Source organism: Aquila chrysaetos, chromosome 14 (genome assembly GCF_900496995.4).
Source record: "Aquila chrysaetos chrysaetos chromosome 14, bAquChr1.4, whole genome shotgun sequence".
NCBI classification, from domain to species: Eukaryota; Metazoa; Chordata; class Aves; order Accipitriformes; family Accipitridae; genus Aquila; species Aquila chrysaetos.
The window spans coordinates 31,202,587-31,228,245 of NC_044017.1; the positions used below are offsets into that span (position 1 = coordinate 31,202,587).

Consider the following 25,659-nt stretch of genomic DNA (forward strand, 5'->3'; position numbering starts at 1 on the left):
TTTGTTAATCTAGACTTGTTACTGTTTTACTCTTCTCAATGAAATGAGCAGTATAGACTAGAGTGTGCTTGTGCATTTGGAACAGATAGACGTCTCATGTCATTCAAATCTTAAGCCAAATGCAAATATCAGTGTTTATTACCTTGGGCTGTTACAACAGAAAACTGCTTTTACAACTATTTTTTTTTTTTTTTTTAACCAGGACTGTTGCCTTTCTGTTTAGAGTTTGTTATCTGGGTCTAAGTCTGTTATCTAGGGTGTATCTTCCTCTGGTAGGAAGTAAAATGGACCAGAGACCATTCTCTGGCACTGAGGTTAGTCGGCACAGCGTGATTCAAATCCATACCAAAGCACTCTTACCTTCCAAAACAGGATGGCTGCATTTAAGCTGCCTTTGGGGAATGTCCTTTGCCTGTGCTATTCCTCGAGCTATACCAAGACATTCCGTAGAAGAGAGGTGGGTTTGCACAGACCAAAACTGTGCCAGGAAGCAGCAGCGTTAGCGGGATGGATGTGTGCAGGCCGGTGCTGAGGATCCGTGCACCAGCCCCGTGTAGCTTGCTAGTATAGGTGTAGCCTTTGATATAGAAATGCCATGCATCAATGTAGTATCTTAATACTTCATATCATCTATAATGTAACCGTCTGGCAAAAGTAATAGAGGAGAAGTCCAGAATTTTGGGGAGACTATAAGGCTTGGAGCAGACAGGTCTCCCAAGACCAGTGCGCATACCATTGTGGAGGCTTTGGCTTAGCAAATGACTCTGTAATAACCTCGATGTTACTTCAATTGGGACTGAATAAATCAATCAAAGAGAAATCTAACTATAAACATTTAGCCTGACTTCATCTCTGCCTGTGATTAGTCCAGCCTTCTTTTTGTCTATTATTTTTAGAGTCAGGTTAAATCATTTTGTGGTTTACCTGAAGGATAATGTTGTCAAATGAAGTACTCGGGACACTAAATTCCTTGATGTGCTGTAAGTAGTGTACTTATGTGCATTGTAACTCAGTAACTCTGTACAAAAATGAAAATTTTCACAAAGAAGTTTGTCCTTGACTATGGTATGTCGAATACATACTGTGTTATTAACTATTACACATTTAACTTGTTGAAACTTGTACAAAATACTTTTTAAAAAAATTACTGGAACAAGCATTACATAATAACCTTGGTTGAGCATGGGTTCAAAAAACAGAAACTGGCTCTTGGAAGGAGTCAAAATTAGACCTTCATCTGTGTGAGGTATGGGCTTCCCTTGCTGGAAAATGTATGTTATGCAGAGAAGCAAGCAATACTCAGGACTGCCCAAACTTCCTGTATTAGAACATTTTTCTTTAAATTCAGTATATAATTGAAGCTTTTATAACTAATGCTTTTGAATGTGTGGAGGTTGTTTTGTTTTTTAATCAACTAAACTTACTTTCTTTCATTTAGAAACTTTTAATTGTAGTTTCCTACTGCCTTGAGATTAGTTTTCCTTTTTCCTCCTGGTGGAATGTAGGTCTCATTCATGAATGGAATTGAATAAGTAATGTTGATATTTACTTTTCATTAACAGATGTTTGTAGTCTGAAATTGGAAGGAAGTAGGTCTTGGGACATTCATATTGACTTGGCAAAAGCCTAAACAGAGAGAGCTGTGGCCAAACTGAACAAAGTCCATAATAATACTCTGACACTTGCAAGATTGAACATAAATATGAACTAATGCTTTTGTAGAGAATAGTTTGAAAAGTTGCTGCTGCCAGTAAAGCTACAGTGGCATTTAAACACCATTTCAATATGGTATTACTCTTCAAGCATGGTTTTATGTAGGTATTTCATCTGTGAGAAGCAGCAAAAATAATTCGTTAGAGTTGTACAATGAACTATTTCTAAAATTAAAATCTTAGAAATTGCAACTACAGTTTTTTAATAAATGTGATAGGAGATTTTTATTTCACCTCCTAAAAATTTAGGAGCAGTCTCCAATAAATTGTACAGAGTTGCTAATGCAGAAATTTTAATTGAGTACAATTCTGGAGTTTAATAGAAGTCCTGGGTAAGATTTCTGCACTTTGAAAACTTGGGAGTTGATTTTTTTTTTTCTTGTTGTTGTAGCTGTCCTAAACTATACGATTTACTATATGAATTATTAAATTACGTTTTAGATATTTCTAATTGTTTAATTTTCACCATATATAATTGCTTTCATTGGAAATTTACCAATGTATTAATGAGTTTAAAATTATCTAAATCAGTAGGTAATGCTTTTGAAACGGCGTAGTTAAATCAGGTATATGGATTGTTACACTTTGTAACAGCAGCAGTTAGAGCTGTTAACAACCTTTGTATGTTTGGCTATGTGTGGTCAGGGTTTATGTATGCCTCTCCACAAAATGTTGAGAAGTACGTATCTGTTGATACACTGTGCTTTGGAAATCGAGTTCTATTCTGAGCTTGCAGTTTGCCTTCTACAAAGGCAAAGCTTAAATGTTGATACAGCTGTGGACCTACTGCCTCTGAAGGCATGGCTCTGCTACTCCCAAGTTACGTGTGGGAGGTCAGCATAATGAATGGTTTTATTTATGCTGTGTGCACCTGTGTGTAGATCCTTCTGCATGGTGACACGGGTGAACCCGTGTAGCCCACCTGGAGAAGGGAACGGAGCTACAGCCGCTAGCTGCGGTTCTCGGTCCTGCACGTTCTCTACAGGACGCTGTGCCACTCTGCCTGTGGGATTTCTGATGATGTTAAAAAGGATGGAGTTTACTAACATAAAACTGTAATATTTAGGTGTTATATTTAAAAGCAGCTTTGTTTAAACAAACAGCCTTTAATATGGCATTTCCTGAAATTACTGATTTAACAGCAGTGTAGCAAATTTCAGTTGCCTGTGAAAAGTTAAAACTACGACTGTGTGAGTCAAGTAGTGGAAGGAAGCAAGTTTGGTAATTGGCCATAGTTTATTCTATCTTGATTCCGCACATAAGTAGCCTAAGGATATGCAAGGAATTTTTTGCCTTAAGCTCCTTTTTCAGTAAATAAGGGAAAGAACTACTGCTTGTTGGCTGAACTGCCATAGGTGGTGTCTGTCTGTCCCTTTGGCTGGAGAGGTAGCTTAGATTATTTATTTTGTTACTTAACCAACCTGCATACAGCTAGGTGAGATTCCTGGTGACTAGACTTGTCTGAGATTTCAAAGTATTTCTTGTGCAGAAACTTTGTCTTGTTTATCTGAGCCCTAGATGTCAGAGGGTGCAATTTTGTATGTTGACCCTGAACTGATTTGGGGGCTTCATTAACAGTTTACTTTTGGTCAGAATGTAGATGAAATTTCCTTTTACCAAGGGTTCAATGTTTTATTTTCTTAGATATTTTGAGGACTGATTTTTAAAATTCAGCCTACTACCCAAATCACAACCTAAATAAAATGACTGATGTGCCACAATTGTTAATGGAACATCAGAACTACTGTGATTACACCTATGTGTACCTTTCCTGCAGTCAAGAGTAATTAATGTTTTTTTACTCCTCAAGTAGGTGCTATTGGCAATTCATAAGCTTCTAATTTTCTGATGTGCCTTTTAGTAAATAAAAGGCTCCTCTCTTCTGTCCTGTTACTTATTGACCCAGAAATTATCCTCTCTTTCTTTAATGGCCTTAAATTAACAAAACTGAGATGGAGCAGTAGCAGTATGTAAAAACGGACGTTTCTAGGCTTTGTACTTCCCACCCCATTAATTGGTACTTAGGGTTTCATGTTGCATTCAGGAGAGAGGCGGGAAAGTAATAATACAAAACACTTCTTTCTTTTAAGCAGTATCATTTTCCATAATAATCAAGTTGTCCTATAATTTGAGTGGCAAACAGGTGACAGTTGCATTTTGAGCATACATCTTCTTGTTCTTCTGAACCATTCAAAACGGTCATTGATCACAAAAAAAGGAAGTGTAGAGGTGCATATGTGCAGAGATTTCATGTAATTATCTGAAGGAACTATATGTGGGCACAGTGAGACAGTCGGCAGGATTGGTGGGAAGGAGTACTGCAAAGAGGTTGTGCAGTGCTACATTTGCGATATGACTTTTTTGTGTAGGCAGACTTACTGAATGGCTAAGTCTGCCGACATCAGTCTTTGTTTGGTGGGTGGGTTTTCTTTTTTTAGTATAACCTTATCTAGTAAGCAGTTTGTCGTGTGTAGGAAGATGCTTGTCACAGCTTGTTACACAATTCAGCATCTTGTAGGAGACGGTTCTACTTAAAAGAGTAAGAGGTGTTTCCTTCCATGTTAAATGCAAAGTTTTGTACAGACCAGAATCTCTAAGGGACAGTGCCGGTGCTTAATCATCTGACAAAACTTGCCTGTTGAGATTAGGATTTGGTTGAAAAATCATCCACTCCATTGATGGCGCAGGATGCTGTTCAGAGCAATATCCAAAAAATAGCCATTTACGATTGTAATCCAAGATCAGATTTTTCTGTCCTCCTGAGGACAGAGAAATTTTCTAACAGTTGTTGCTGGAGGCAGTGCCTAAGGATTTTGCTTCATTTAGAAATTAATAAATCAAGGTGTTAGTTTTTAAACTAAAATCTGTCTTTTTTAAAATCATAGTGTTCTTAAGACCACAAAGAAATTTGGAATCAATAGACCCACAATTTACAATTCGAAGGAAAATGGAGCAGATGAGAGAAGAGAGAGAGCTTGTGGAACAGCTACGTGAGGTATGTGAGTGTTGGTAGAATTAATTTGTGCTAATGGAATGCATTTTTAAATTTTTCTTTGGGAAAGTTGTCTAAGTACGAGAATACTAAAAAGGTTAAATGAGGCAATATTACTTCTGCAAATTACATTGATGAGATTATTCCTGAAGTGCTTTATCACGGTCAGATGTGTGTACTTCAGGAAAGGTTTTGTAAAAATGGGAAATAATAATGGGAGTTACCTGAATGACATACAATTAGACAGCATGCCTTGCACTGGTGGAAATAACAATTTCTCAATTTAATTAATATCATCAGAAAGGATGAAGTGATCACTTAAGAGATAGAGACGTGTAGAAACTATTTTTGAACAGCTGGAGAAGTCTTCAACCTAGCAAGTAAAAGGCATAATGAAATCTATTAGTTAAAGCTAAAGTTAGAAACTTTTTTTTAAAGCAGATAACTAATGCTTGAAACAGCTTTCTTAGAAAGGTAATGAATATTTCATCATTTGAAAATCTGAATATACAAGATGGTTTCCTGATATATTGTCTTGAATACAGAAGGTAGAGCCTGATGCAAAAATTGCTGCATGTGGTTGCGTAGGGCCTGTGTTACACAGCTGATACCTGGGTAGCACTGTTTGTGTGACACCTATTTGTGTCAAAAAAAAAAAAAAAAAAAAAAAAAAAAAATTATAACCTTTGCAGCAAGGAGTGTTGTGACCCTGAACCTGTCAAGGTTTCCAGTTATGTTGTGTTACCCACAGAAAAGATGGTATTGTTGCACTCCTAAACACAGTGCAAATCCTGAAAGTGTGGTAGATGACTTTGATATCGCAACGGAATTACAAGATTATTTGTTCTTATGTCATTAGCTTCATGGAATGACTAATTCCAAAATTATTCATTTATTTTAAGTAACATCTTTTATTATTTAATTTTAAAGCAAAAGGCTTCACTTTTTTTCTCCTTACCAAGTAGTCTTTAAAAGGCAGGTTGTTTAATGTAGAGCTATGAGGACTTTTAGATTTTCATTCTCTTACCTCAGGCCTTCACCTGTTTTAAGTCTGGATTAATCTTACTTTGTCTTGCTGAATTTTTGAACAGAACAGATCTCGTTGAAGGTTCAGCGTAGTTGATTGAGTGTAGTATATTACCAATTCTAAACTTGGATGATGCCAAAGGGACGAGACGCAGGAATCGGATGAGACAGACTTATTGATAATGGAGAAGAATATGGAAGTAGCAGGAATAAACTGCACTAGGATGTAGTTCTTCTGAGCATAGTCTAGTCAGCAGCATCAATGCAGTTTTTTACGTTTCTTTAAAGAGTTACCACAAGTATGTAGCAAGTCCCCAAGTAATTGTTCCTAAAAATAATGTCCTCAATGTTCCTGCCTTGTGCATTAGTTCAGTTAATCCTCACAGTGAAAAGTAGAACAAGGTTGTTCACCATGTCAGGCAGGATCATGGAGACATAATAAGGTTCTCTTTACACTATATTACTGTTAGGTATTACCAGTAATACTGGTTTAATGTGTTACTGACCTTCAGCTCCATGCACTATCCTTTGCCCTCACCCTGAAGCATTGTGTCCTGAAATGAAAGTTCTGTTGTCTCTTGTGAGAAGTTTGATTACGAGTTAAGGAGTGGTGACAGAAGCAAGAAGATTGGCCCTGTTTGGAAGTGAGATTTTTCAAATTAATAAAGTTTACGCTGGTATATTTTGCTTTTGAATTGTTTCATGGCATGTTAGAATTTAGTGGGACTTCACAGAACCTGCAGCCTTAAACAAGTTGGGCACTAAACAAGAAGGAACAACTATTACAGTACTCAGGTTCCTTATTTAGAAATCTAAGTGCACAGTTACTTTTAGCTCAACCGCTTCACCTGAGCCATGTGTTGTGTGAAAATTGGTGTTTCTTCTACACATTCCCCCCTTGTCTTTAGAATGGGGTGTTTTTACAGAATTTTTTCCATTTCATAAAAGTTTTTCCTTCAGACACATAAACATTTTTCCTCCATTTGATTTTGTAGACATCCACAGTCACTTCAGACAGTTGTCATCTCCAGAGTGATTTGCCACTTACACTTTAGCAATAGAGCCTAGCAAGAAATGCTGGTTGATTTTTGTCACTCCAAGGGTAAACATTCAGTAGTTTTGTCATGCTAAGTGGAACAAATTGTCTGCTACTATAGCGTGGATTATTTTTAAAAAAAAGAGCAGTTCTTCTGTGGTAACAAAATTGAAGGAGAATTGATCCACCTCTTGAAGTCTTCATTTTTAATTAAATCTAGTCTCAAACCGTGAACTCCAAAAGGAAGTGGCATTGAAGTAGTGTTGTAGGTGTGCTCTGCTTATAAAAAAAAAATGCACCCTGATCTGTACTGAATAGTCTCCCAACAGGCAAATCAGTGTTCTGAAGGAATTTTTAATTTCTTAATTTATACAAACCTGTTTGTAACAGATTTGGAAAGAAAGTCTCAAAATGTACTCTTTCTGTGCATGTATGACAACAAAAATGTTATCTAATTTATGAATTAATCCAAGGTGAAAACAAAACGTTGTATTAGTGCACATGATGCACTCCCCATTTGGCACTTGTGAGACCATACATGTGGGTACTCGAGTAGTGTGTCCAGTAAAAGAAAAAACTGGGAAAATATAACGAAAACCCAGAGCGAGTTCAGTGGAGGCTACTTTATGGTGAGGGCACCCAAACAAAGGATGTATGAGGAAGAAGTTAAGAGCTGGATTTCTTTAGCTTGGAGAAGAGAGTGCTGAGAATATCATAGGACTGTCCTCCGCTGCCTGAAGGGTAGTCATAGAGAAGATAAAGTCAGGCTTTTCAAAGATGCACAGTGAAAGAATGAGACGTAGTGGCGAAAATTGCAGAGAGGGAAATTTCAAGTAGCTATAAGGAGAAAATTCTTTGTAATAAGGGTGGTGAAACACTGAACAAGGTTGCCTGGAGATGTTGTGGGATCTCCTTCCTTGCAGATATCCAGAACTTAACGAACCAAGGCTCGGATCTCACTTCAAATTTGTTAGACCAGGTGACCTTCAGAAATCCCTTCCAATCTACACTCTCCTTTAATTCTAAAGAGAATAATCTATTTTCATCTAAACCACCCAGCTTAGATTGAGGTAATGTATTAATAGAGAGTAATGACATTAAGGAGGTTCAACTAGGAATAAGAAATACCTATTTTAAGATAATGGAAGTAATTGTCTCTGAGAGTTAATCTAAGAGTTATCTCTAAATGTGCTGTTGGAATGTTTTCAAGATTGGAGCACAATTTAAGAAACTCATTATATGTGACAAACTTATTGTAGGTTGGTTTTTTCTGGAAAATTCTCAAATATATTCAAAGTATTTTATTTTGCAATCTCAAATTCTTTTCAGTGAGACTTCAGTTTTAATTAACAAGTATCAAAAAATTCTCTTTTAAATCTGAATGTTTTGCCTTGCCCTACCTGTTTTTCTGATCACTTTAATGCTTTGTAAGTAATTTTTAGGCTACAAGGGAAAGATTGCCTTTACTATCTGCTTGTACAGTGATTAACACAATGTAGTTCCGATTCAAAGTGCTGATGATAAAGAAAATTTGAGATGGATAAATAGAAGACTTGGGGGAATGGTGAAAGGAGGGAGCTGCATGTAGAGCAATCACATGGCTAACTGCATGCATATGTGGTTTTATATGTATATATAAAAATAAATGCATATTATGACAGCAGCATTTGAAGTGTCAACTTCTTTTAAAGGAGTTTACGTAATTTAGTGACCAACATAGGGTAGAGGAGGTTGGTTTTCAGTTTTTAAAGAATTAGTTATATAAAGGAAGTGAGTTTCTTGGTAAACCAAAACTCCAAAACTGGCTATGTCTCTTACAGCATAGAAGAAGATGAGCATATATATTCCCTTTCCCCCCCACCTTCATCCATTTCTATATTAAAGTGTGCATGTGTTCTTCATTTGCAGAACATTGAAACAAGACTAAAGATTTGTTTGCCTGAAGACTTGGGGTCTGCTCTGATGGATGGTGTAGTTCTCTGCCATTTAGTAAATCACGTTCGTCCTCGGTCTGTAGGAAGTATTCATGTACCTTCACCAGCAGTAGTAAGTTGGATGTTTCTTGTTGCATTGGGGTGAGGGGGAGGAATGTTTGAAAAATTACTGGTTTATTGCCAAATGATATTTGGTTAGATAGAACAGGTTGCTGTTCAATGAATGTTCTTTGCTGTTAGGGGCAACGTTTACATTATTATAAATTCAAATGTTCATTTTTTTAATATATTTTATATACATATAGTGTTTGTATATTTATATACACACATCTATAACTGAGTAAAATTATCCTGCCTCTCTGATCTAGCAACAGATCAGATTTTTATAATGGCCTTTTTGTTCAGTACAGTATGAAATTCTATGATTACAAGATTTTGTTCTAGGAGACCCTTTTTAAAGGAAAATTAACCCCTTGTTTGTTGATTGAAAAAAATCTGAGGTTAACTTTAGCAATGTCTGGCTTAGCAGATGTCATGTTACTAAAGCACTTACAGCACTTATTAGCATATTCTTCCTATTGGGTTAAATGTACAAATTATTCCTTTTACCTGCAGACAGAATGGAATAGGATTTAATATTGGCTTGCTAAACCTAAGGACCTGAAGATTTCAGGACATAAAATCAATGTAATCTGTGTGGGTGTACATTTTTTGAAATGTAATTTTCTTCGTGTTTTCTCTGTTTATTTGGTGTCTTTTGCTTGGACAGATCATTGTTCCAGATTTCTCATACCAGTTCTGATACCAGTCTGGTTCTGAAGAGGTTTTGTATGGTTTTAGACTGTCTGCCCTCCACTTTTTTCTTTTTTTTTCTTTTTTTTTTTTTTTTGAATGTACATGTTGGTAAAAATTTGCCATCTACAGCCTGATACTCAGTTCTGAGAATAGCGTGTGGATTTCAGAGGCAATCTGTAAGAATGTCCAAGAAGACAGTTGTTAAGACGCTTTCTCAGATGGTCTAGTGGAGTTTCTTCTGCTGTTGCTTGATTTTAAATTACTTCTGTCTTTGGTAAAAATATGACATTGTCAAAGTATGCAAACTTGAATTTCTGGGGCAAAAACTTAGGTTTTGTTGCTGTTTTTTTGTGGGGGGTGCTGGTGGTGGTGTTGGAGGTTTTTGGAGGTTTTTTTAAGATAAAAATCTTCTGGTGTTTTCTATAACAAAAAGAAAATATTTTAAATCCATTTTTATTTTGTTTCAACTTCATATTGATGATGTTCTCTTGCTTAAAACAGCCTTCAAATTACTTTAGCCTAGAAAATTAGTTCTTTGAGGTACCTGCTGCTATAGTGAATTCTTGGTTTAAGTGGATATTCAGGAATTACCATTGTTTCACATCTTGAATTGAGAAAGTAAAATAGTGAGTTGATTTTGGTTTTTTTTAGTAACATGGTATTTCTGTAAGTATTTGGTGAATAGTCCTGAGTAAGACAAATTGTGGAAGTATTTGGAATTCTACAGTAATAGGAAATTTCTTCTTCAGAGACAATTAAAATTGTGTATAGTTACTATACATTTGTAAGTACATAAAAAATTTAAAAAGTTAATTACAGTTAAGTCTGTTCTCCATGATGTGTGTTGAAATCCTTCATCAGTTTACTTGCTGTCCAGAAAATCAATGTCGTCTGTCACAAATCGTCGTAAGAGGCAGGTTTTAGAACCTCACAAGCTGGATGTGAATAAGTAGAGATCTAAATGTGCTGGTGACTTTTATAACTAAGTAAAAGCACATGGCATCCACAACTTACGTACTCGGATTGTATTTGTAGGCGTGACATTTTTAGAGTAGTAGAAAAAAAAAGTTGAGCAGAGTTTTATGCATTGTTTTCAGGAGAAATATGGAAATGATGCATCAGTACAAAAATAAGGCAATAGGTGAATTGACTGAATTAATGTTTTTGACTTCTTTTGTCACAAACTATTTTTTCTTGGTTTTACAGCCTAAACTTAGTATGGCCAAATGCAGGAGAAACGTGGAAAACTTTCTGGATGCATGTAGAAAACTGGGGATACCAGAGGTAATTTAATTAAGTCTGTCATTTCTAAATGATCAAAAATGCAAAACACATGAATTACTTTAAAGCTGAGGGATAACTTTATGAACTACAGTTTTTCAGCAATTAAGACATATAATTTAAAAAATTGATCTAAATAATGTGATTTCATACTACTTTAGTGCATTTAAGTGGCTCATGTCATAGCATTTAAAAATTGCAACTTTTGTCTTAAATCAGTAATTCAGTATTATCCCCAATATCTCCTTATCTTTGCCATGGAAAATAAATAACGAACATGGTAATCAGGTAATATGTAATTAGAAAACAGTTTGCTAACTTTTTTCATTATACAACATAACTGCATTTTTACCTAGTGCTTTTAGAATATGGACTTCATTCTTTTTAATTATTGATTTTCCTTTTTTTACAATATTAAGCATTATTGTATGCATTGTAAAAGTGACTAACAACACACTCATCTCTTGTACTGAAACACTTCTGCAGTGATGAGAAGAAAACCATTGTCTCTGTGTTAAGTATGGAAAGTACGTATGAGTAAGGTTCTATAATGTAGATATAAGTGTTTCAGAAGCTGGAAATAGGGAAATTGCAGTGCTTGATGTTTTCCGCTTTTCATTTAAGAATGGCAGCATTCATCATGTAATTTATTCTCATATTAATAAGGAAAAATATCTTTAATGTAATGAATTCTGGAGTTGCATTGGGAATATTTCAAAGACTCCCTTATGGTCTAGAAGTACCTATTATGAAAAAGTTAATTTCAAATGCATGACTTTCAAAAGAAGGTAAAAGTGTTGTACAAGGCCTTTTTAATCTGAAAACATGAAAATTGCATGATGTATTTTCACTGTTGCCTACATATGACAGTATAATGAAGACTGAGTTCTTTTTAGTCTGTGTTTCAAGAATGCTGAAACAAAAGGATATTTTGTGTGTATCTCCCCCACCATCCCCTTGGGGAGCAGATGGTAATGCAAAGATTTGACATTGGGAAAGAATTCCAGTTTGAATTCTTTCTATTTTCTCTGTGTTTTAGCACTTGATTTGGAGGACAACAGAAGTAACAGATCGTTTTTGCTATTTGTAGGAATTTTGAGGGGGAGACTTTATTTCACAGCTCCAATGAATGGTTCATCATAAATTTAATTTGATAATTCACTGTAATGGGCTGGGTCTCTAAGTTGTAATGGATGATTTAGTTCTTGTAATTATGTAATTTATTAAGTTAGAATGATTTCATGTTAAAGGGAAAATTTCAAAGAAGATCAAAATCTCAGTGCTGTGGGCTTGTAGACGTGAAGTGTTTGTTAAGCTGCCCCAAAATTGATTGTCTTCTGATGCATCATAAATCATTCAGTGAATTAGAATACAAGTCAGGTTTTTCTGGATATAGCCTGTTGGGAAAGAAAAGGCCAAGAACTGTTTTCATTGTTGTCAAGAGATCTTTCAGAAACGGAAAAAGAGCAGAAATATTTACAAAGATCCTTGTAGTGCCATATTGTAGATGGGTAAGCTAAGACTTTACCCCAAGTTTTTTTATTTTGGATTTCTATAAGTATGCTTTCTGGAAAAATGCCTTTTTCTTTTCTGTGAATAGACATTTTTATATATTTATTACCCCTCCTCTTTAATGCTTTCATTGAAATTACTGTAGAATTTTTTAGGATTTTTTTTTTTTTTTTAATTAAAGTATATTTGTTGTAGAGTTGCACAGAGCCTTAAGCACAAGGCCAGATCTTACCAATCTGGTTTATAAACTAACCATCCTTATGAATCGAAATAAGCATTAACTTCTCTTGAGGGGAAAAACTCATTCACTTCAACATTAAATGAGCAGCTTGCAATTGTAAATTTACGATACGTTTTCAGTACTCTGAGGATATTCTTTTTGAATAGCTGTTGGTAATTTGCAAATGTATATGTTTGCTATATATTTTGAAAATCCATCGTGTTGTGGAACTAGCTGGTAGATGATGGAACTTTGCTGTGTGTTGGAGGGACATGTATTAGGAATACAAAGTTGTATGATAGCAAGTATGAGAGTCAGCTGCATACTTGTCAACTACAAATGGTGTGTTTAATGCTGCTTCGGGTTGATGGGTTGCACATTGCCTAACTATCTCTGGACAAACCAGTAAAACGAATGCAGTGAATTATTTCCTTTTTTTAAAACAAGCATCTGATGGGAAAGTGATAGGTTCCACTTACGGATCCTAATACCCACAGGTATTAGGCTTTTCTGTGATACTTAAGTCCATGTTTAGTTCCTGATAATTAACTTGAAATTCTGCTTCATGGGTTTTGTTTAAGGATTTAAAATTGTCCTGTTGGTTTGTTTTCAGTTATTTATGGAATGGAATAGAGTACATGCTATTTCCTGAACTCCACAGGTTTAGAATAATATCCTGCCAAATCACGTAAAATGAAGACAAGAAAATAGCTAAGTAATTACTGTGTTGTGCTGATGTGCATGGTCTCTTACTTCTGTGGCTTTCAGCATTCAATTCTTGGGTCAAAATTGCTTTCCCCAGAATGATCCTGGAAAACTTCATCCAAGTGTAGAAAAATGCGATTGGCATCCATATCCAAATGTGTCATAATAAGTATCAGGAGTTGGCATCTTTACCAAAGAATCACAAATACAAAATTGGGGAACATGAGCATCTCTTTATAAAGACCCGGTATGTAGGTGATTCTGAAAGCCATTACCTGCCAGATGGGAATTTCAGTACAATGGGTGACATCTTGAAATCACTTTCTGCTAATGGCTTTATGATGCTCCGGATCATATGCAGAAGAGATGTTTTAAGCTTACGGTTCTGACCCTTTAATAAGAAACTAAATAGCAAGGCTCTTACTGCACTGGCAGGCTATCAGAAGTGTGAGAATTGTAGGACAATCAAATTGTGTCCAGTTTTGTCACTAACTTTTCCTGTAGAACCTTATCAGAGATCTTTGTAAATGATCATTTTTTGAGACAAAAGAAAATTTTTGTTTGATGTGAGAAAGGGATGGTGGCAGGTAAGCATCTGAAAGCCTGAAGATTCAGACAATGTCTGCCGTGCCCCTCAGGAGGTATATGACAGAAAAGGTACAATCTTTGTCACTTAGAAAAGTGCAAAAGACGACTTTTATTTTACACTGTCAACTAAAAACTGTCAAATTGCCTAATCTCCTCTGTAATAGCAACAGAATGACAAACACTCCTACTTTTTGGCTGATGCAGATTGAAGAAGCAAGTGGCGGTAGATGTGTGATAAGGAGGGGGTGCCTGTCCTGCTGCATTTTTCAGAATGACTTGCAGGACTTGGATGGTGCCGTTCACTGGAGTAGATTGTCAAAGTCACACGAACCCGCTACCGACACCACCTATAATGCTTGCCCGGTACACCTATATTGCACTCACCCTCTCACACTCTCTGGGTTTAAAAAAAAAAAAGCTATTTTTTTGATTTATTTCTCTTTCTGTTTAAGTGTGGCCCCCAAAGCATCAAATGTACCAGTTCAAATGCTATTTTACTCTTCTTAGTGACATCTCATCCCAGAGGTATTAAAAATATCAGGAGAGTCTGAATTATTATCACATGAGTATGTATGTAAAGTTACAGAAGTATTTTGGTTTCAGCTGCTCTTTCATAAAACTAGTAACAATATATATAAATAAAGACAAAAATATTCATATACATTTATTCAACTTGTCATTTGCCATATTAAAATCAGTATTCATACTAGTAGCAAAGAAGTAGACTTTCCCATTTTAACCTGCAAATCAATAACTTAAAGCTTTAGCTTTTATTCTTGGTAGCTGTTATTTTTCGTGATCCATATTACTGAGCGTTTTTTCTTATGCATTTTCAGTAACATTAACAAATATTCCTGTCAAAAGGAAAAAATAACTGGTTTGTGGTGGGCTGAATGATACTTTATTACAAGTGAGATTTAGACCAAAACACAGCTGTAAATGCAATATGTTATTTGAAAGGCATAAGTTACAAGTTTTGGTCTGCATTTCTTCTAGTTCTCGATTATGAACAAATATGGCATATCAGTAGTAGGACTTTCTAAGCATTTTGTTGAAAATACTTTGTTCAATTTCTTTTTTAATGTTTGTGAACCAAAATGCAGAAGTTAGCTTTTTACAAAGACACAAATTAATTTTTATGATGTGCAACTTACACTAATGTAGTATCTTAGCAGTTTAGACACTTGAGCATCTTTTAGCCCTTTATGGGGCCTCTTCATGTCGGAGAAATTAGGTAGAGTTATTTTTAAAAAAAGGAAGAGGCTTTCCCCACATACACAGACACACATTGTCAATCTTCATATAGCTTGAAAAAAAGATAGACTTAAGTTATCATGATTGATGCTAGAATGGTAATTTCTGTTGATAAAAGGTAGTGATAAAATCAAATCTTTCACAGCCAGCTGTTACAGCGAGTTTATTGAGCTTCTGTGTTCCAGCATGTCAGTAGTGGTCCAGCAGGATTTAGTGGGACAAGTTAATTCTCGGGTGGGAATGAGAGACTTCTGCCATGTCTCTCAAATTTTCAGTCAGCTACTTGGTGTACACGTACTGAACAGAAAGCAGTGTGATGGTAAGAAATGGCTTTTTGGATCTCAAGTCGTCATATGAAGATTCAGATTACAAAAGGCTTACCTGTGCCCCTTCCTGCGAATTTCGAGTCCTGCGAACAGGAGCTATTACTGCGGCTTGCCTCCTTCTCTAAAAACTAGGTCTGCTATGTTGCAACGTAAGCCAGAATTATTCTAAAAATCAATATGATTTGTGTTACTGTAGGAATTGCTAATTAAGTAAAACAAATAGGAAAAAAACAGGAGGCTTTTGTATGTTAAAACTGGCAGAACAAAGTAAAAGCAGCAACCAAGCAGAGTGTCAAGTGTTTTATCTTCTATCCACCTATTTGTTGTTCAACTGGTAATCGTGTTTCTCAGTTTAATGCAAGGTATATTTTCATTACCACATATGCTTGTTTTCTGATCAGTTCACGTAATCAGTTACTTCTCCATAGTTTCATCATGAGACATCCATGAAGTTGCAGTAAGTTTTCTCCGGTACGACCCCCTTCTCCACCCTTTTGCTCTGGGCTCGGTGACGTACGCTGTTTGGCCTGCAGTACGGAGTTAAGGGGTTCAGGACGCTCTCAGAGCACAATTCTGACAGCACAATTCTGAGGTCCCTTTCCTTTGTGTTCTGAGTACAGTGCGTATGCGCTACAGACTTCGTTCCTTAATGCACTTCTGCAAGCTTACTCTTGCCTTTTTTTTTTTTTACCAGAGTCAAAACCTGAGGAGGTTGGTTTTGAAATGCTCTCTGTTTTCACAGTCACTGCAGGAGCACGTAGAATGAGGGCGGTTCGTGCACACAAACAGCTTTTGTCGTTCCACTTCTGTCTTACTGTGTTTATTCTGCATGCATGATTTTGGCAGCTGTGTGATTTAATCGTGTAGCTTCATAGGCGTAAGAAGTCAGTCCATAAATGTAATGATTAAGTATATGTATCTTTTTAGTATCATTTCAGTCTCCTAAATGAGAAGGGCAGTGCTTGGATGGATGGGTGGGTGGGTGGTTGTCTGACTTTCGGTGGGGGTCATGTACTTTTTCACTATTTCATGATGTTATGTTGTAGTTTGGTATTTCCATTTCACAGCATCTGTAAAATTCTGGTAACTTAAGTGGAAATACGCTCTCCATTACTAAAAAGCTTTTTTTTTTTTTTTTTTTTTTTTTAATCTAGAGTTACATTACAGAAGTTTAAAATACATACAATATAAACATTTTACTTAATAAGGTGTGACTGTAACACCAAATTATCCATTGTCACAGAACACACAAAAATAAGCGAGAATGATCTTACATTTCTCAGGCTTCCCCAAGTTTCACTGTTTCACTAAAGCACAGCATGGCAGTTCCCATAGGAAGTGTCTTCTGCATGTGTTGGCTGGTTTTGTATGCTTTGGCTTCTCCTGTGTACTGCTTAATATGTTAATCTCTGGTTAGCAAGTTCTTCAGTCTCTGTAAAAATTCAACCTATTACCAGCTCTCATTCTCTAACTCTGAAATTACTTCCTTTTCCATTTGACTGCAGTAGGGGCTGTTGGGGGGTTTTTTGGACAAAAACTGGAAAAAAAAAAAAAAAAGTCCTTTTTTAAAGTTCTGTCAGATTTGTTATATAAATTTAAGTTCAATGTATCTTAGATATTTGGTTTGGGGATATATTTGCAACAAGTAGGAATTGAGTCTTGTATGCCATTTTAAAATTAATCCAGCGTTTGCTGGGTTTATTGGTGTCTGGTGAAAGTGTAATCTATTACATAGTCGATAGTCACGAGTAGTTTGTTTGCCCTAAAACTAGTTTCTCTGGTAAACAGCTTGTGGATGTAGATGTTCTTGAATACAGTACTAGTTGCATCCCATTTTAAAACAAGATGGGCATATTTTTTTCAGTCTGTGAGTTTTCATCCTTTAGAAAAAGCCAAATACAATTGCATTGAAGTTTATGATCGCACTAGAATTTTGAGTTGAAAAAATTCTGAAAAATGAGTGTAAAAATAGCAGTGTTGTTGCTAGGCAGGGTGGTTTTCCCCGCTCTGTGTATCTGCTGGCCTAAGTAACAAAATTAAAATTTTGCAGCTTTTAACTCCTGTTAAGGCTAGAACCTGTCATGGTAAGCAAAAATGAAAAAAGAAAAAAAAAAAGTGTCACTTTTTTCTTTGTGTATGAATGACAGTTCTGACTTGCAGTATCACTAGTCACTTTTCAGGATAGAATGTTCTTTTAAATATTTTAAAGTTTAATTTATTGCCAAGTAGATCTTGAAACATTGCACTAACAGAAAGCAGATATCTGAACTTCCACGTCTTCGTTTATTGGGTGTACTGTCAGTTCATTAAGCAAGTGAGACTGAAAAGCTACTAAAGAAACATAGTGTTCCTTTGAAACAGGGGATCTCTTTCTTACTTCGTATAATTTTATTCAGTAAGTATTCACCGCCTTTGTTGATAGTAAGGCCTCATTTGCAATGTACAATGGTATATCGTAGATTGCGTTTTGAAAGTGCTAGTTGTTGCTTGGTTTGATTTTAATGTTAAATATTGTGTGTGCATATTGATATTATTATTACATACTACACTTCATTTTGTATAGCTAGTCCAGAGTAAATTACTACATGAAGTCATTGCTACTTTCCAAAAAAAGTATGGGAGTCTAACCTGCTAATAACTTAAAATGCTACCTAAGGAATTTAGTGTCAAATTCTTTGGTTTAGAAATGTTATTAAAATTAAGTACAGTTAGTGCTACATTGACTTTTTCCGTTTCCATCCCAGGGTATCACTTAAGATGATATTTGAATACCAAGTTTTAGATTATTATGTCAGAGAACTCTGCATACTTCTAACAATTTCTTTAAGTACTTTTTCTTGAGACTTCATATTGCTGCTGCTTGTGCTTTTAACAGCTTTCTAACCCACCGTTTGCTATTATGTAAGTTAGCTTTTACAACTGGTTCCATTTAAGCATTTGAATAAGGCCCAGATGGACAAAGGTGTGCAGATCTCATTGGAATAAGTGGATCACATGCACCTCCTCACCCTTGTGAATCTGGGCATAATTTTGGAAGTATTTGAAGGCCTGAGCTCGTCTATCTTAACGTTCTGATATTCTATGACAGCTTCAGTATTAGAGGAAATAAAAGAAAGCTGGGATGTCTAGTGACTAAGGCAATACTAGGAAGAAACTATTCCTACATGTTTATGCTAGAATATTGTGATAATTTATTTATCAATATCTTTCTATTTTTGTATTTTTAATTTTATGCACTGTTTTTTTCTGTTCTAATGGCTGCCCTTCGGGATAGGCTGACCTCTGCTCTCCGTATGACATCCTGCAGTCGGATATTCGTCACATTCGAAAGACTGTTGACACTCTGCTCGCCCTCGGGGAGAAAACCCCACAATCAACTTCTACCTTTCGCTCCTGGGATCTAATAGGCTTTTGTCTTTTCCACATACTTTTTATAGTCTTGATGTATATAACTTATCACTGGAATGTGCTAACAGCATAACCTGTTCGCATGTGCACACAAACTTTCTGCTTTGTCTCTGACAAATTACAGGTACTTAATTTCCTTCCTTTGTCTTACAAACTTCTCCCTTTCCCTCGCTTCCCTTCCTTGTAATATCTTTATTAATCTCTTGAAACAGGGGAGAGAGGGAGTAGCATCTTGAAGGCAAGTCCCATCTCTTCTCTCCCCTCCAGCTCTAGTTTAAGAACTTATGTACCTCTTTATTTATAGTTTGTTTTCTTTTATGTTGCCTAGACTACACACTAAATGTGTTAAAAGCAGTGAAGCTACTCTTTGCCCGCTTTTGGGTGTAGGCTAGATGTGTATCACAAGCTAAACAGAACTGAGCCTCTTACTTTTTGTGAAAATCCAAGAATGCTGCAGATACCGAAGCAACTGAGGTGGCACCTCAACAGATGATATAGTATTTTCGGAGTTGGTGCCAATTATCTCAACATACGTTGTATTAAGAGCACTTAGAGAACTATCTTTCAAATTACTGTTATTTTTTAATCCTTTAGATTAACAAGAGTACTGTAACTTTAAAGATTGTTGGTCATCTCTACTGTTCCGATTAAATTCCATACCGGAGTAGTTATGTTTTCCTACGTATATTTTGTTTTCCTTCAGATTCCATAGAATAATCTTTTTCTTCTGTCTGACAAAGCAGCATTGAACTGCTTTTAAACACTTTGCTGTGTTAAACCCCAAAGATGACTGTAAATTAGTAGTGGGTATGAGCAACCCATAATATGCAAGGAACTTTAGAATGTTTCGGGAGGAAGATGGTGGGGTACAGTGTGCTACAGCAAGACAGTTTGAGAATAAGCTGTTAGATTCCTGTATCTGCCATTCTTACGTGTGACGTCAAGCAAGTCACGTCACTATCTTGTCTCTGTTTCATCACCTGTGAAAATGCAGGTAATGTTTGTTTGTTTGTGTAACCAATGTAACAAAGGTAATGTAGCTAGGAAAACAGATCATCTGGGAAGACTCGAGATTTTCCATCCTAGGAGGTTTTAAAGAATAGGTTAGGCAAACATTAGCCAGGAGGCGTTTGGGGATGTTTGAATAGAACAGAAACCTATGGTTAGAGTGCTGGACTCATGACCTCATTTCCCTTCCAGTTCTGCGTTCTGTTCATCTGTTGTAAAACTTGGATAAGACAATTTTTTGTTTGTTTTACTCCTTATCAACATGAAATATATAAATGAAAATTGACTGAAAAATATAAAACCTTGAATACAAACCTATGCTGACATTGCAGTATTGGCCTAGATGCTGCTGACTAAATTTGTAATTCAGTCCCAGGCTAACTACCCAAAGGACCTCAGCTTCGTGTCAGTGAAATAAATACATTCATTTCTCACTGCCTAGTATATAAAAAAATCACCTATAGGCTTTTAGAGGATAACTAGCATAAGAACTTGTATGTTACTGAGTATTCTGGCCATATGGTTATGATTTAGTGCTACTCTATAAATATCCCCATTCCACAGATACTTGTAAAATTGTATTAAAAAACTTCTAAATCCAGTTCTATTCCTGGTTTCCATGGCTTAAATATATACATACATATATAAAAAGGATGAAATGAATAATCAGATACATATTTTAAGAAGGGAAAATTAATTTCAGATGATGGATAAATCAAGGGTTTTTTAAAGGGTTTAGTGTCTGGCAGCTTCCAGTGCATACATAGAACTCCTCTATTGTAAGGAGCGTCTTCTGTGACCAGGCATGAGTTTAGTGAGTGCTTCTAGGTTCTTCATACTTGAGGAAAAGGTACCAGTTGTTTGGGTGTGTAGCTCCAGACTTGTGCCCTCATCCTGCACAGGCCTGTCTTTTAGCTGTGTGCCTAGTTTCAGTGATTCCAGCACCGGACACTTGCTTACTCAGAGTCAGAGCTTGACATTTAAGCTTCTACTTTCAGCGGATCTTTGTCTTGATTTTGGTTGTCTTGGTTTAACGATATTGCTTTTCTAGTGAAACTGCGAAAGTGACATAAAGCTTGAATCAGTTCAGAATCTATTAATTGTATGATTCTCTATAGTCCAGTGTTGGTATTTGAGACAAAAGTGATGTCTTCTCTAGGGCTGGGATTTTACTCCTGCTCCCGTAAGTGGTAAACAGGTCTCTTGTCAATCCTTTGTGTTGTGCACTTCTCATATAGTACCGTTCTACGTGTATGAGTATATTTTAACATTTTTGAAATTAGAAAATCAGGTGGTGAAAGTCGATGCTACCATCTTAGAGTACACATCTGTCTCATTGTCTAATATTAGTCTGATTCTCCACCGTATCCAGTAGCTTTGGGAGGGAGGTAAGAGAAGTAGTAGATCAGTGTGTTTTGCATTTCCAGTGTGCAGAAATGGAAGTTCATGTCTTCAGTGGTTTTGAGTGTTTTATCAGACTAGACACTGGGTTAGAAACTGAACTACTGTTGTGCCAATGTTGGCCAACTGGACGTACCCCAGTCATAATGATATGTAAGTCTCAAACTTGTCCAAAGTTTTAACTTTACACAGTCTTACCATGCAGAGTTGTCTTTTAGTTACTTAGAGTACGTTTTCTCACTGTCCTCAACTGTGACAATAAACAGTAATTAAAGTGTAACATTACAAGCACTTTCTTATAGTTCTGGAGTTGAAGCCATCTTGAACCAGAGTGTGAAAAATGAACATACTTGCCTCATGACAAGCACAGCCTTACTACCATACATGAAGCTTACCCGGTTTGGTATTTATTTGGTTGTTATTGATAACACTTCCAAATATTCATAAATCTTACAGGGAAAGGAATAGTAAAATACACCCTTTCATTTCTCTAAGTGTGAATGTAGTAATGTTTCTCAAAATATATTTCAAACATAATGCAAATGTGAAAAATACCTGTCTGCCCATCCCTGAAGCCCATAATTCTGCCTTTAAATGGGGAGGTGGAAACTAAAACATATATGTAGCTCATTAATCTACTCTAATGGGTTCTTTGCTAAATTCAGAGTCCTGTTTCTGCGTTGCTGTTCCTGTGGCTTTAGTACTTGGGAAACCAACAGTTCAGCTGACTGCTGGCTCTTCACCTTTGAGGAGATCCCGGTACTGAGACATTCAGTTATATACAACTGGTACTTACTGCTCGCAGCCAGTCACAGGATTAAGTTGATGACCTTGGGTTTAAAAACAATGTACGTTGTAGTTCACCCACATATTCATTGATAACATGAATTATATTTGCTCCCCAATTTCTTTGCCTGTTCATTTTTTTTTCCCATTCCAATGGTCGTCAGAGATTTTCAAACTGTTTTTTCAAACTTCATAAATTGGTCTACTCCAGTCTGTGTGGCGCCCATCATACTGATTTCTCTTTTATCCCGTGGAGGTCATCTCACCCGTACTGCAAGAAAGTAATAAATACAAATTGTAGTGGATATACATGCAGGTAAAATGTGTTTGCACTGGATTACAAGTGGCATTTTGATGTGAGGATTTGGCTTTCTTTTGCCTTGAGCCAGAAAAGAGATAAATATTTTCAAGTGCAGTGTCATAGTCCTTCAAATGCCCCTTTCTTGTATATTAATGAGCTTTTGCAGCTGAAAGCTGTATATGGATCCCTTTGTGTTCCTAATAAGTTTTCTGAAAGTTGCTCTTAATATGAACAGGGATTGAATTAGACCTGAGCAAATACTCAGTCCAGTTTTCTACTCCATATACATTAATAAGTTTCCAAATTACTGCCACGTAATTGTTTTTCACAAAAAGAAACATTCTTAGCATTTTACTCCTGTTACAAAAAAAGGAAATCAGTCATATATGCTGGTTTAGAAAACGTGGTAGAGCAGGTTTTGTGAACCTTTGCCATTTCCTTCCTTTCGAGCACATAAGCTGCATTATGCAGAAAGAGCCGTATAAAAATACTTTAAGGCAATGACCCATTCTACTTTGATGATACAAAACACTCTCATTCCTTCACTTTACCTCTCGGAATTTAATGTATAAGGTTATGGTATAATCGATACCTCCCCTGTAAGTATGCATTTTCTCTTACTGTTTCACTGTTTCATGTGTGTCTGTCTTTACGAAGTTTTTTGTTCCCTGCAGTTTTAGGTCAGCGTTTTCTTAGCACGTTAGAATGAAACTGTGAGGCATTTTGGCAAAATATGTGATCTACTTTTAAAATTTTATGGCTCAAGGCCAGAATTTGTAAAAGGGTCCAAAGCCCACCACCTGCAAGTGCAGTTTTGTAAATATTTGCAACTTATTACATGTTCAGGAGATGCACATATTTAGACATCTTAACTGGCTATAACTCCAAATACAGAATTGCAGCTGCAGTATTGAAGGGCTAGCGGTTTTTTTGCTTTGTCAAATCTGGTCATAAGTGTATACTTTAAAAAACATACTAATCTTTCCATTAGAAATTAAAAGAAAAAAATTATGAAATATACCTATAGCCTGAATTACTGTGCCTTTTTTATCTTCTTTTCTTTTGTACTTCAAATGGTAACTTCAGGGCATTTGGACACATACAGACATCAACAGTACTAGTGGATAAGGAAAATATATGTAAAAAGACGTAATTTCAAAGTGCCTTAGGTATGTGAAAAAGTAAATATTTACTATAGTTTTTTCAACTCTTTAAATTTCAAGATTGTGTATAGTTGACATAAGCTTGCTTAAATGAAAGGTCCTGATGTTTCTTTTAATGACTTTCCATTTCAGAGTAGCTGGCTCTAACATTAAATGATGGGCATTACATGGACTTAGTTTTTTAATTTGTCCTTGGAGAAACTACATATTCCAGTATTTCATTGTTTTATGAATATCTAATTTTTTCCCTGTAGATCTGAAATCTCATGTTCTACAAATACAAGGGAGAAAGGCTCTTGCCAAATTGCAGAATTCAGTTTCTGTGTAATTTTGCTAACAAATACAGTCGGGCCCTGCTGTTACCATGATGCGGTCATTTCACTGCTTGCCCATATGATATAATAGCAACAATTACTTTTTTGATAAATACTTACTGTATCTGAATTGCCAAGCTGCTTGCCCTAGCATAAACCAATTCAAACAGTTGTCGTGACTTTGAAGTTACCTGACGTCAAAGAAAATAGATACGTATGTGTAGTGTGTCACGTATCCTTGTGGGATGATTGTCCTTGTGTATTCCTGGTTTTCTTCTACACCATCTAAATCAGACCTTTTGTTCCAGGATTAGAAACTTGCTCCGGCAAGCACATGCACACGTGTATACCTGTTGTACTGTCTTTTTGTGTGGCTTTGTGACTCAGCCTCCTGGCTCCTACCTCCTTTTTGTGCCTTTTTTTTTTTTGTTCCCTATCAAAAAGGAGTTTGTTCTTTTGCTTCATGATGAGTTTGAAAACATCTTTATCCATTCAAAATGGCAGTGTGTCTGTAGAAGCGGCAGTGTGTCTGTAGAAGCAGCAGTGTCTGTGGTTTGCTTGCAACAAGTAATTAAGTTCCTCTGTGTTTTTAGGGAGAAAAAAAAATACATTGAAGATGTAGATCTTCATTTTTGTAGTAGGTAGAGAAGAGAGATATTCATGCTGCTGTGAGTGGAGTGGCAGCCTTTCCCTCCAAAGTTATTTTTAAAGATTTTTGGGCTGGTCTTGAGAATGAGTAGCCAGTTCTTCTGTCTTTCTGGGTTTTGTTCAGTGACGGTTTCAACAGGGGTATTTTTAGAGAGGCGATTCATACTACTATATTGATGCGTTACGTGTTTGACGCTAATGTAAAAGGGACAGAAATCTTCTCAAAGGTGGGGAGAGGTGGGTGAGGTTGAGTTTCCGCAAAGTCACACGTGAGTTCTTCGCTTGGTTGGTCAGGCATATATTGTCTCAAAATGCCAGGATTTAAGAAAAGTTTTGAAATCTTGATGGCTTGCAGCTTCACAGCTCTACTGTCAGTGGTTCCCAGATAGTAGTAGCAGGGTTAGAGAGCGAGGCAGAGCGTGGAAAACGGGCCGTGCCGCAGGGCCAGCGGCTGGACGTAAGGGCTGAGACACCTGGGATCTTGGCCCCAGGTAACTGCTGTTGGGGAGAAAGCCGAGCTATTGTCAGTGTGCTCTGGCTTCCATCCGTGGCAGGATTTGATTTTTCTTATTCTGAGAAGAGTTTCTATATTACTCTGAAGCTGTGATTTGAAAAGTGTGTGAGGCAGGGTTGATGAAAGCCATTTACAAAGCTTTGAAGGTAGTGATTAGGGCTTAGAGAAGAGAATTGATTCGTGACGCATTAAGACAAAGTTTCTCATTTTTAGGAGATGGCAGAGGTCTCGTTGGTTTTGGAAAGTTCGTTGTAGCCACATGTTTAACTGCAGAATTATAAAATATTAACCACGTTCCACCTTCTGCTTAATAAGAGAAGGCTGTCAATTGTATATGTTTCAAGCACTAATGAAGAATGATGTATAATATAAAAAAAGTAACATGCAGTGAAACTTCTGACTCCTAGAACACAGTTGTACAGTCCTATTTTTTATAGACCTCCTTAAATAGCTTTCCTTATTTGAGTATGCATCTTGTAAGTACAGCAGGGGGAGAGAGGTTGCTTTATACAAATGGGATTACTATACTGAATTTAAAAGATTTGGATAATGCATTGTCTTTAAAAGGAGAAAAATTACATTGGATGGGGTTTTTATATAAAATGGGGCATGCGCTCCTTTACGCTTTTAGTGAAAGCGTACTTACAAACAATTGCAAAATTCCTAGCAAGAAAGCATGACAGAAGAGTTCCCCGAGTGCTATAAGGTGCCACAAAAATGGTAAGTTTAGAATTT

General features: G+C 36.3%; 1 protein-coding gene across 17 annotated transcripts in view; it reads left to right on the top strand.

Moving 5' to 3' along the window:
- The window catches only part of LRCH1 (leucine rich repeats and calponin homology domain containing 1), a 133,934-nt gene that overhangs the window by 102,629 nt on the left and 5,646 nt on the right, over nucleotides 1-25,659 (top strand). For 13 of the 17 annotated variants that reach the window (XR_003926491.2, XR_003926492.2, XR_003926495.2 and 10 more), the window contains 4 exons: nucleotides 4,598-4,707; nucleotides 8,675-8,812; nucleotides 10,702-10,779; nucleotides 18,656-18,913. Coding sequence is in view for 4 of the 17 variants with exons in the window: in XM_030036261.2 (XP_029892121.1) it covers nucleotides 4,598-4,707; nucleotides 8,675-8,812; nucleotides 10,702-10,779 (326 nt within the window). In the remaining 13 variants the exon portion in view is untranslated. The remainder of the gene's footprint in view (nucleotides 1-4,597; nucleotides 4,708-8,674; nucleotides 8,813-10,701; nucleotides 10,780-18,655; nucleotides 18,914-25,659) is intronic. The other 4 variants (XM_030036261.2, XM_030036262.2, XM_030036265.2 and 1 more) reach the window with 1 other exon arrangement.